The 12,674-nt window shown below is 45.2% G+C and overlaps 1 protein-coding gene across 3 annotated transcripts in view; it reads left to right on the top strand.

Annotated features, from left to right (window-relative positions):
• The window catches only part of PHF8 (PHD finger protein 8), a 109,769-nt gene extending 102,266 nt beyond the window's left edge, over nt 1-7,503 (top strand). For all 3 annotated transcript variants that reach the window (XM_046673334.1, XM_046673335.1, XM_046673333.1), the window contains 2 exons: nt 3,619-3,955; nt 4,889-7,503. In XM_046673334.1, the coding sequence (XP_046529290.1) occupies nt 3,619-3,955; nt 4,889-4,977 (426 nt within the window). In that variant the 3' untranslated portion in view covers nt 4,978-7,503. The remainder of the gene's footprint in view (nt 1-3,618; nt 3,956-4,888) is intronic.
• Nucleotides 7,504-12,674: the final 5,171 nt, after the last annotated feature.

The raw sequence follows: 12,674 nt of genomic DNA, 5'->3' as shown, positions 1-12,674 counted from the left end.
TGTTTCAATGGGGAGTGATCTTTATCAATTGCAGTATCCCAGCCCCTTCCTATATCCTTCACATCCCAACTCAGTGTCAAGCTACTTCCACAGGTCACACAGTTGACATGATTTAGGATGAAAGAAAATAGGGGCCCAGAGAAAAGCCCTTGCTGATTTTACTTGCCTTTCTGGGTTTATAAAAACCTCTTAGATGGAAGGACCCAGTCTGTCTTTGGGTGAGAGCATTTGCCTTCAGCTGAAGCCTTGAGGAGGTAACTTAGTTTAATTCTCTCAAGTTCTCAGCCACCCGCCAGTATCAGAGTTTGGTTTTTTGGAGAAGAGGCTTTTTTTATCCTCTATCCCAAATACCATTTCCTTGATCTTCACCCCCACTCTCCAAGAAAACTTCACCCAGTAATTTTTGTCCTAAACGGTCACTTCACTAGAATCACATTGACCTCCTAGCATGTTATAGTTTGCAAAGTTCTTTAATGTGTATAATGTGCTCAGCAACTCTGGGAGCAGTTGGAAGTGAATCTTCTGGTTCTCTCCTTATCAACATCCCCTTAGTTCTTTATGCCACATCCTATAGCTTAGAGCATTTATTGAGTATCTGCTTTATTTTAGGTACTTCCATGTACACTGTCTCATGTAATTTGCCCGATAGCCCTGTTCAATAGGTGATATTTTCATCATTTTACAGGTGAAGAAAATGAGGCTCTCTTTAAGTGACTAGTCCAGGATAATACAGCCAGTAAATGGAGGAGACAAGATTCAAACTCATATCCTCTAATTTCAAATTTCATGTTACTTGCTATTTAAATAAAATGAAATAGTTAAATGTTTATATAATTCAGTAATTGCATCCTATTTAAATAAAATTTAATAGAATGATGTTTTTAATATATGATGTTCCATGGAGCTCTGGAGTTTTGCTTAGAAATGTCTTGGAGGCTATTGTTGGAAGCCAGCAGAGACCAAGCAGGCCAGGTGGCCCTTCTTTGACCAAAACTTCTCTCTGTTACATAGATCCTAGTGCCATGTAAGATGTAATTTGAAAAAAGGGGTTCTACTGCTTTAAATAAAAAGAAAAATTAATTAAAGTTGTGAAAACTATTCTTAGTGCCTTCTAAGGAACTCACTTCTGTTTGGGTTGATCAAGGATGACTTCAAAGAAGAAGTTTTGAAATTGGGGAGGAGTTTTTCAGGCTAAGCTTTTGGAGGGGACAGGGAGACATTGCAGGAGAAGGGAACTCCTTGTATAGTACACAAGGCACTCTTGATTTGGTCTCCGGTCACTTCTCCTCCCTGACCTCCTCCCAGCCCCTAATGCATGCCATTTACACTAGCCATACTATTGCACTATGGTACTTAAAGTTCACTCAGTGTATCAGATTGTCTCATGCCTCTGTGCCTTTGTACAAGCTGTTCTGTCTGCCCATTGGGAATCAGGCCCTCTCTGATGCCTTACCTAACACTCCTTCACACTATCTACCACCAATTTATTTCAGTGGCCTTCTGTGCTTCAGTAGCATTCTCTCATGGTACTTATAAGTGTACTTTTCTGTGTCCCTTATTAAACTGTAAGTGCCTCAAAGGTGGGGATATATCTAATTTAACTTGGTATCTCCGCTATGCTAAGTATGTGTTTAGTCAGTGTTGAGTGTGTGAATGAATAAATGAACGAGCAGATCTTTCTGGAGTGGAGACTTCATGCTGGGGTAAGATAAATAGAGGTTGAAAAATGGATTCTGGAGCCAGCCTACCTGAGTTTGAATCCTTGCTCTACCACTTGAGCAAGTTACTTAATTTCTCTGTGCCTCGGTTTCCTCATAGTCTTTGTCTGAGGATTAGATGAGGTAATGTATGTGAAAGCTCTGAGAATGGCACTTGCCACAGAGTAAGTACTATAGACGTGTTAGCTCTTCATCATTATCATTATGAGTTGGCTAAGTGTAAGTGGTCAGACTGTGGAAGATCATGAATGTCAGGCCAGGGAGTTTGAACTTGGGTTGGGACCTGCTAACAGCTTTTTGAGCAAGGGAGTTGGCAGGGTGAAAGTGGCCCTGTCATAAGACAGTCTTCTGTGGAGGAATCTGGATGAATTATATGAGAAGGAGATTGGCAACAAAGGTAGAAAAATTTAGGCTGTATGATCTAGGTGTGAAGAGATAATTTCTGGATTTGGATGAGAAAAATAGGAACAGAAATGAAGTTTCTGGTATGGGTGGAATAGCAGTGTGGCTGAGAAAAGAGATTCTGAAGCCAGATGGCTTGTCTGAATCCCAGCTTGGTCACTCATTGGTCCTATAACCTTCAGAAAATGACTTAACCACTCTGTGCCACAGTTTCTTCTCCTAAAAATGGGATTATAATTCTTACATTTCATACTTCTTATGAGTATTAAATGAGTTAAATTATAGAACAGTGCCTGTCATGTATTACTAATATTATTATTCTTGTCCCTCAGAAATTCCTATGGTAGCCACAGCCTGTCAGATCTTCCAAAGGCAGGAGTAGGCCCTGCCTATTCCTTTCGTTGCCAAGAGAAGGCAATGAAATGTAATCACTGAGTTGGTCTGTGTGGCTGTGTAGTATTTCAGAAGGTGAAGTCGTTCACATGCTCTCAGCATCACCTTTCCAGGTTCTCAGGGCTCCAGGTGCCCGCTATACAGGTACCCACTACACAGTGGATAGTAGATTCATAGAGCAATGGATGGATGAAATCCAAGATACTGAGAGAAGTGACACACTCCTTATTCATTCCTCCCATCCAAAATTGAGGTTTTAAGACCCGGTGACCTGGAGGATTGTCAAGTCCTCTATTAAAAGAAAAAGATCAGCAAAAGGAAGAGTAACCATTGTAAGAGATGAAGACAGAATAATAGTTTACTACTTGCTGAGTACCTACTATATGCTATGTGTTTTTAAATCTTTATTTAATCTTTCCAACAACTCTGAAAAACAGATATTATTTTGCCCATTTTACAGATGAAGCAATTGAGATTCAGAAAAGTTAGTAACTTGACTGAGGTTATCCAGCTTAGCGAACACAAGCCTAGATTTGAACTCAAGTTTATTCCAAAGCTACTACTCTTTCACTCTCAGATGTCCCATTTTGAGAAGTGTGCCAGGTGGGTGTTCAGATAAATCTGGTTGAATCCTGGACCCAACAACTCTTCAGCTGTGAGGCTTTGGGCTCAAGTTAGTTAATATCCCTGCATGTCAGTTTTCTTCTCTGTAAACTGGGGGATTTTCCTTCTCAGGCTGCTCTGAAGATTAAATGAGATAAAGTATATAAAATGCCTCTGCTGCTGGCATAAATTTAGCTATTATTAGAAGTGTCCATAGTCCACCTCATAAGTGGCATTGCTGAGACCAAACCCCAAGTCTCTGAACTCACTTACCCTTCTCTTGCCACTGTACTGATTAGTAGCAGTGATGACTTAAGGATGGATGGTACCAAAGAGATGACTTCAGGTATTGAAAGGCCTGTATTATGTGTACATACATCCAGGCTAGACTTGGGGTGGAGGCGGGTTGCAGAAACACATTGCTCATTGTCTAGTTTCCTTTCTGGGAAATTCTCTTTTCTCTACTCCTGAATTCTCCCCTCCCACTTGGCTTGTGTTTCAGGAGCTGCAGAAGGCCCAAAAGAAGAAATATATCAAGAAGAAGACTTTGTTGAAGGAGGTAGAACAGCCGCGCCCTCAGGAGTCCAATCTCAGCATGGCAGCACCAGCCCCAACTCTGGCCACTATACCCCAGCTTCTTACCTCCTCCTCACCCCTGCCTCCTCCTGAGCCCAAGCAAGAGGCCCTCTCAGGAAGTCTTGCTGACCATGAGTATACTGCCCGTCCCAATGCCTTTGGCATGGCCCAGGCAAACCGCAGCACCACACCCATGGCTCCCGGTGTCTTCTTGACCCAGCGGCGCCCTTCAGTTGGCTCCCAGAGCAATCAAGCAGGACAAGGTACAATTGCCATATGATTGTAGAACTGAGAATGATCTTAGAGCATCAGGCTCTAAACCTGAAGCACGTTGGTAGATAAATACACCTGAGAGTGATACTGATAGCCAACCTAAGTTGCTTGGACTTAATCTCATAGGCCGTGAAGAGACATTAACTGTTGTTAAGTAGAGACAAACTCAGATGTGGGTTTGGAAAGATCCTTCTGGTGGCCAGAATGGAGGGTGGGCTGAAGGTGGGAAGTCTAGGGAGGAGTTGCATACACAGGTCCCGGCTACAGTGAAGAGAGGCTCGGGCTCTAGCAGAGAGAGTGGAGAGGGAGGGATAAATTTATCAAATGTGGAGAGCACATGGAACAAGGAGGTGATCTGATGTGGGGTGAGAGGAAGAGGCAAGATGGGAGGACTCAAGCCCTTCTTTTCCTCACTTTGGCCTCAAAGCCTGGTCCCTAGAGTACACAGCTCAAGGGTGGTAAGGTTGGTGTGGCACTAGTGTCATGAGGATGGGGATTTCTGATGGAACAAGGCCCTGAGGATGACAACTTCAGGGACACTGAGTTGTAATCACTAACCAGGTACTTGTCAAGGCCTAGTGGTCAGGATAAGAGGACAGGCAGGCACAATCACCTCCCTGCAGAATTTAGGAAAGAAAATGATTGGGACCACAGAAGTCAGTGTGAAAGAGAAACCAGAAGGATTAACCAGGGAGTTTGTAGCTGCTGCAGGAGGTCATAGAAGGAAGAGCCAAGGCATGTGGTGTTGGACGGAAGTACTTAAGGAGGGCTTCTTGCCCAAGATGTGCCTGTAGCCAGGTGTAAGGAGGGGGAGACTCTGTGGGCAGAGGAACAGAGGAGAGGGTGGCCCAAGGACAGTGGGTGCTAGAATTGTTGCGGGAGCCCTTGCCATAACTTTTGCTTACCTCTCGCTTTCCCCACAGGAAAGCGTCCTAAAAAGGGCCTGGCCACAGCAAAGCAGAGACTCGGCCGTATCCTGAAAATCCACAGAAATGGCAAACTACTTCTGTGAGCTCCCTTGTGTCCTGTCCTTTATCCTTCACCCCCACTGCCTTCTCCGTTGTCAACTCTCGGGGCACTCCTGGATCCTATCTGCCCCGGACAAGGTGCTGAGGCGCATTGTCCTGCTTTCTTGGAACTGACCAAAGGCACGGACTCCCCCACGGGCCCCATCACAAACTCCCACAACTCCCTCCCCCACTTCCACTAGAGCATCCTGCCTTCCTTCTCCGTACCTCTGAGTAGCAGGTAAATTGGAAAGGTTTCTGGCTGACTAGAACCCTCTTTTCTGCTGCTTCAACCCATTTCTCTTTCACCGGCCTTGTTGGCCCTTTACTCTCATACCCACCTAGAGCTGGAAAGGCAGGATGAGGAGAGAGGTGAAAAGAACCTGGGCGCCTTGGTATGTCTCTCGTCATGAAGTGGGAGGCCCAGGGCTTTGTGTAACTCCAGTCCTGTCTGCAGAAGCCTGCCCACTTCTGCCAATTCTTCCTTCCCCATCCTCCCCCGAGCCCAGTGGATGTGTCCCACTCCAGATTCGTTTATGGGAGAAGGGTCTGGCCTTTGCCCCGTCTTGCCAAATGCTTCATGGAAATAAAGATGAGGGCCCAGAGTCTCCTTACTGCCCCACTGTGGGCCATTTCCAGAGTTGGCCTAGAAAGGCCGTGGGCTGACTTCACTCATCCTTGGGAAGAAGAGAGATTCCTGTCACTTCTCAAGGTGGGGAGAGGACCGATGCCCAAGCCTTTGACTATGACTTTGTAGCCCATTGGCGGAACCTACTTTTGGGTGGCTACAGATGAAGCCCCCTGTCCCAGGGTGAGCTCCAGGGATTTGCCTGGATTTTGAGATCCTGCAGAACATTATCTACGTGGCTATGGCTGGGCCCCAGCAGGTGAAAAACCATCTCCCAGAAGCCTGAAAGCACCTGCTGCTGAAGGAGATAACCCTGGCCCTACGGCCTGCTTCCTTCACCTGTACCACAGAGCACAGCCTGGACCTTCCGGAGAGGATGTGGCAGGACAGCTCACCCCTGGGTTCTCCATCGAGAGCCTCCCTGCTTCTTTCCCGACCTAAGGTCTTGGCCTGAAGAAGACCTCAGAACTCACATCTTCACTCCTGGGCCTTTGCACTCTCAGACATCAGGCCAACGTTCAAGCAGAGTGCACATGGGCCACTCAGGAGCCTGAGCCTAGGAGAGGAAACCCCCATCTGTAAAGGAGCAGGTCATCTGATCCTCCTCTCCCTGTCTTCCCTTTGTGGATGTCTCTATTATCCAGACAGTGCCCACCCGCCCCCTCCCCCTTTCCTAGCTCCGTCCCTGTCTTGCCTCCCTAGTGACCTGAACTGGATGGCGAATGACCCCTTCCTTCCATTTTGGCACTGCCAAAGTGAAGTGGATCCTTGCCCTCTACCCCCGCCCCACCCCAACCTCACCCCAGTTCTCCCAGTGCTTCTGGGGAATTTAACAGCTACCATGCAGGCCACAGGGAATGTGTGAGGCGTCCCTTGTTGTCTTTTTGTCTCCAGATTGTCTTTTTTTTCTTCACAGTCCCACATCTACTCTCCTTCTTTGGAATCAGGGGTCCCTTAGCCCCATTTGCTTTTTCTATCTGGGGGATTCCAGGGGCCAAGCAGTTCTCCATCTAGTCACACCAAAGGCAAAAAGCCTGGCTACCTCCCCCTAGCACGTGAGGTCCCCACTCCCCTCTCCTCGATTTCCTCCCAGCTTTGCTTTTCTTGGGGATTTCAACGGAGCAGAGGGTAGTGAGGGGAGAGATTGGGGGCAGCCTGTGTCCCTGTGTTGGCAACTGCCTGACTAGGCTCTGGCTGCTGTAACCAAGACCAGGACCCCAGCCCTTCTGCCCATTAATGTCCCCCCTTGATCTTTCAAAGGCAGCTAATTGCTAGCAAATCTCCCTGGTTCCGGGCCTCTTTCCCCTCTGTTTCTTTGATAGAAGTTTCTGTGGAGCTGAAACCCAACCTCCGTTTGACTGGGTTTGCGTTTAGTTTAGTTGGGCTCTCAGAGCCCCCTAATTGTTGTTTTGTGTTTCAAATGAAAAGCAAGTTTACCCTCAGAGTTATGCTTTTCCAAAGAGCCTAGTGTGCTTTTTTTCTTTTTTTAATGTTTCAGGTTCTAAGTGAAGTGAGTTGGGGAGGGGTTGGGAGTGGTAGTAACCAAGGTTTAGAACATGCTGAGAGAGTTACCTCTGGTCTCCAATCCCCAGTACAGAGCTGGGAGTTGGATAGGGGGCAGGGAGAGAGGATTTCTATTCACCTTTAATATATTTTTACAAAAAAGCAAACAATTTAAAAACAAGCCCACCGCTTCTGTACATGTCTAAATATATTTTTAGAAGTGGGTAGGATTACGAATTTCTGATGCAGGGCCTTTTTATAAACAGGTTAGAATAGCATCATACAGACTTCTCTGTTGTTTTTTTCTTGTTTGTTTCTTATGTTGTGTTACTAATGTAATTTATATTTTTTTTTTAGATCCTCCCTTTCCTATAGAGATAAAAGTGATTTATCTTGGCAATTGCTTTGCTTGGAATTCTTTTTTTGGTGATGGGGGTGGAGGTGGGGGTGGGATGATGGGGCGGTGGGGTCCAGGAGTGCTGCCTTCTCTTTACATTCTCTCTCTCTCCCTCCCTCCCATCAACTCAGTCCTTCCCTGGTGCCCAGCCACACCTGAGGTGTGGAGGGGACAGGATCCCTGCCCTCGTGAGAGACACAGTTCACACACCAGAAACAGATAATCAGAAGTACAGTGAGCACAAAATAGAGGGTGCAGCGATTCAAAGGGGACTGACAAGTTTGTTGGGAAGGCTTTGCATAGCTTCCATGGGCTGTTTTTAGTGACCACACCTGTGTCCTCTTTCTGTGAATGTGGAGTTTGGGTTTTTTTTCTTCTTCCCTCTGTCTGTCTGTCTGTCTGTCTGTCTGTCTCTCTCTCTCTCTCTCTCTCTGACATGTTCCTCCCAGCTGAACTTAATTACTATGCTTAGGGCCCGTGCAAGGGATAGAATATAATTATTAGAGCTAACACATCATGCTCATTTCCTTGTGCCAGACACAGCTCTTAGAGTTCTATGTTTATTGATTCATTTCATCCTCACCAACATCCTCATTCTACTGATGAGGAAGCAGAGGTAAAGAAAGCTTCCAGCGCTACACATCATAAGTTGTGGGGCCAGGCTGGTTCCGGAGTCTGTATTCTTATCACTCTGTTCTGCCACCTCTCACTGATAACCACTACCATTTATTAAGGGGCTTTTCTGTGCAGGCATTGGGCTAGAGGTTTTACTGAAGATATCTCATTTAATCTTTACTGACAAGCTTGGGAGATAGTTATTAGCTTTATTTTACAGTGAAAGAGACTGAAGCTTGCCAGTGGTCCTCTACAACAGGATCTCCCTGACTCCAAGACTCATGTTCTTTCCCCTCGCCATGTTAGAATATGTTTTGTAGTTCAACGACCCAACAGATGTTTATTGAGCACCTGTTTTGTGCAAGATGTAGCATTGAGAGTTGTGTCCTAAGGAGAGCCCCTGGGGTGATGTCGGGAGCATCAGTTCCAAATTCACCATCACCCTGACTCTCTGTGTGACCCAGGGCAGGCTGCTTACTGCCTAAGGGTCACTATAAAATGAATTTGAACCTAGTAAGGATTTCTTCATCCTGGAGATTCTGCTACTGTGGGTCCGGGGTGAGTCTGTCTGGGTTTGTCACCTACAGGCTAAATGACCTCCTCCAGTTCTCCCAATCTGAGTCTTGCTATTAAGCGGGATTTGGATAAAGAAGGTTCTTATCTGGGACATGGGAAATTGTCTCCTGGTAAAAAGGCAACAGGAAAGAGGGGAGGGATTTCAGAGCCCTTTCAGGAATGGTAGGCTGGGTTCTCTTTGGCACCAACTCCCTCCCCACCCTCCCCACTGAGAGGCCAAAACACTGTCACCAGCCTCAAGTTAGAGGGATAAGCTAGAGTCTTGGTCACCTCACTCCTCATCCAGACAGGAGGTGCCACTAGATCAGAGGCTCCTGTCTAAAAATTGGAAGGAGAACAAGTGCACCCAACTTTAGTCTTCCCTCTTTCCAATATGGAGTAAAAAAAAAAAATGTATAGAACTTGTCAGTAAGAGCCTAGCTTCTTGATGACTAACCAAGTAATTTGGAGGAGATTGCTTGTCTGGGTCGCAGTTTCTACATTTGCCAGATGGAACCGTCTCAACCATGAAGCTCCCTAGAAGCATGGTCACCCCTAAACTTTCTGGATTCTGTTGATTCCCAAACTGAATCCTCTAGCCCTGACCTGTCCTGAGTACAGATCTCCATTTCTGCTTGCTCGTGTTGTGTTCCCTGCCTTGAGTACACAGCTTCCTTCCTTTCCGTCAGGACCCTTTTCATACCAAGTTGACTGAAATGGCACTTGCCCTCCAGTAAGCTGGGTGAAGGAGAAGAGCACCGTATGGTACAGTGTGGTGATAGAGATGAGCACAGGATACTGGTCAGGGAATCTGTCCCAGGGAAGCAGGGAGTTCAGGTAAGGCTTTCTGTCGGGGGTGATGCCTGAGCCGAAGGATGAAAAGTAATTAGCCACTCAGGCAGAGAACAGTGGGAAAAGTATTCCAAGCCAAGGCAATAGCATGAATAAAAACAGAAGTGGGGGGAAAGAACCTATGTGCATATAGAGAAGAAACAATTTAGTATAACTGCAACTATAACTTTCACCTGGGGGAACATGCAGACTCTCCAAGAAGGAATGTGTAATTTGAGAAGGCATATGCTAAGTTGATTTGTTTCTAGGCATAATATTTGTTTTAAAACCTCAGATAATGGAGGATGTGCCTGTGGTGGAAAGAGGATGTGCCCAGGAATTGAGAAGAGCAATGATTCAATTTCAGCTCTGCCACCTATGTGATCTTGAAATACTTCATAAATACTTCATATTTAAGAAATAAGAAATACTTCATATTTCCTTGGCTCAGTTTCATCATCTGTAAAATGAAGATATAATCTCTACCTTATAGGGTTATTGGGAAGAATTATAGTAGCTAGTATCTTTAAAGAACTTAATTCAATGTCTGGCACTCAGGTGACCAGTGAATCTGGTTTAATTTTTTCCAGTTAAAAATTGCCCAACAATGGGGCTGGCCCCGTGGCTGAGCGGTTAAGTTCGCGCGCTCCGCTGCAGGCGGCCCAGTGTTTCGTTGGTTCGAATCCTGGGCGCGGACATGGCACTGCTCGTCAGACCACGCTGAGGCAGCGTCCCACATGCCACAACTAGAAGAACCCACAACGAAGAATACACAACTATGTACTGGGGGGCTTTGGGGAGAAAAAGGAAAAAATAAAATCTTTAAAAAAAAAAAAAAAAAATTGCCCAACAAGGCCTATAATCTTATAAAGACTACAGAGAAAGTAAGCCTTTAAAGGAGCTGGAAAGAATATTTTAAACTGGAGCAAGAAATCGAGTTGGCTTCATGAGGAAAGTATCTGAAGGACATAGAGAGATGGGTGAAACAACAAGTGTGGTGAGCCTTATACTCCTGTAGTGGACATACAACTAAATCTATGATACAAAGTCACTGGAAGGTGCCAGAGTATCATCCATGCTAGTTCAATATCACTGGTTCAGTTCTACAGTGATTTATCAAAGTCTTTGTTGTGTCAGGCCCTGTGCATGCCATTGGAGGGCTTGATCCTCAAGGTGCATGTGGTTTGGTATGCAGACATGGAAACCCAAGTACAGCATACTGGGATAAATACTATGTTACAAATAAGTACAGGGTGCTATGGGAGCATGAAAGAAGGAGACTGAACCCAGTCTGAGGAGCAGGAAAGACTTAGACAAAGAAGCAACACCTGAGTTGAATATTGAAGGACATTCACCAGGCAAGTGAAGGCAGAAGGAGGCATTGGAATAGAGCATTCCAAACAAAAGGAACAACATAAGCAAAAGTAGAAAGTCGAAGCAGCCTGGTGTGTGGGTGAAACTACAAGCCCTTGAGTTGGGTTGGTGTACAGGCTAGAGTAAGATGGCAAGTTGGGGGATGAAGCTGAAGAGCTTGGCAGGGACCCTATCAAGGAGGTCTAATTTATGTTTCAGAATGTTTTCTCTGGTGATCCTTGGGGTGGGGAGAGACAGAAGTGAGTTAGTATGGAAGCCACCATGAAGGTGGTTGCAAGATTTCAGTTAAGATGCAATACGTATAAACCAGGACAGTGGCTGTGAAGATACCAGAGATGTTAACTCCCACCCCCTTTTTTCCCTGACATTTTACTATGAAGATTTTCAAATATTCAGAAAGTCGAAGTAATGAAGTACCGTGAACACTCATATATCCACCATCTAGATCCTACAATTAATGTTTTACTACACTTGCTTTGTCGCACAGACCTATTCAAACCTCTGTCCATTCATCAACCCATCTTATTTTTTATGCATTTCAAAATTAGACATCTGTACACATCCCTTTAAACACTTCTGCATGCATACCATTAAGTAGAGTTCAATATATGTTTGTGGTTCTTTCTTTAGCAAAAATATCCATACAATGAAATGCACATATCTTAAGAGTATAATTTCATGTGTTTTGATAAATGTATATACTTGTGTAACCCACATTCCTATCAAGATACAGAACATTACCATCAACCCAGAAAGTTCCCACATGTCCCTTCCCAGGCAATCATAGCCCTTACTCCATCTAGAGAAGGCTTTGAGTTTGAAAGGGTAGGATTTGGAATGTGTAAAAACAGAAAGACGATCCAGGTAAAGAGAGCCTGGGTGGCTTCCTCTCCAGCATTCATGAAGGCGTGTAATCATGGGAATACACAAGCATTAGTAAATGAACTTGAATAGATGCCTTTCAACCTTCTCTCCCCCTCCCTTCTCTCCCCTACTGAGCCTCATCTTTATGGGTCAGTGCATGAAACAGCGAAGCAGACAGGAGTCGAGTCAAAGAACTGCCAGCCCCTCAGGAGCCAATTTTGTCAGGGAGACAGAAACACTGACAGCCACAATTCAGTGTAACAAATGTGGAATGTTGCATTTCGCCAAGATCAGTGCTATAACAGAGGAAAGAATGGAAAATGAGGTGAAACAACACAAAAGTGTCACAAGGGTTTGGGGGGTGTGTGTGAGAGAGAGAGAGAGGAGGGAGAGAAAAGGAGATGGGGTGGGGTGGGGGAGAGGGAGAGAGAAGGTGGGTGACTCAGACTCTTGACACTGGAGGAGCTCAAAGGGAAAGAGGAGAAAGGGGATTTAGCAGCCATGAAAAATTTCCTGGAGGTGAAGGAGTTAAGTTGTGAAGGATGTTGACTTTGGTAATAAGTGTAGTAGACATAAAGATGTTTTAAGTTGCAAATAACAGAAAACACAAGTCAAGCATAGGACATTGGCTCGTGTAATGGAAAAGTCTGGAAGTATGTGGATTTTAGGCACAGTTTAATCAGAGCTTTGGTTCTGATCATCTCGGTTCTTCCCTCTTTTGTGTGTGCTGGCTTTGTCCTCAGGACATTTTTTTTTATTGCTGTAACATTGGTTTATAACATAGGTTTCAGGTGTACAACATTATAATTTGACATCTGTATATTCTTACAGTATGCTCACCACCAAAAATGTGGTTTCTATCCGTCACTATATAATTGTCCCCCTTTACTCATTTTGCCCTCCCCCCACCCCCCTTCACCTCTGATAACAACCGA

Source organism: Equus quagga, chromosome 10 (assembly GCF_021613505.1).
Source record: "Equus quagga isolate Etosha38 chromosome 10, UCLA_HA_Equagga_1.0, whole genome shotgun sequence".
NCBI classification, from domain to species: Eukaryota; Metazoa; Chordata; class Mammalia; order Perissodactyla; family Equidae; genus Equus; species Equus quagga.
The sequence above is the reverse complement of the archived record's forward strand: the minus strand, read 5'-3'. Positions and strand labels throughout refer to the sequence as shown.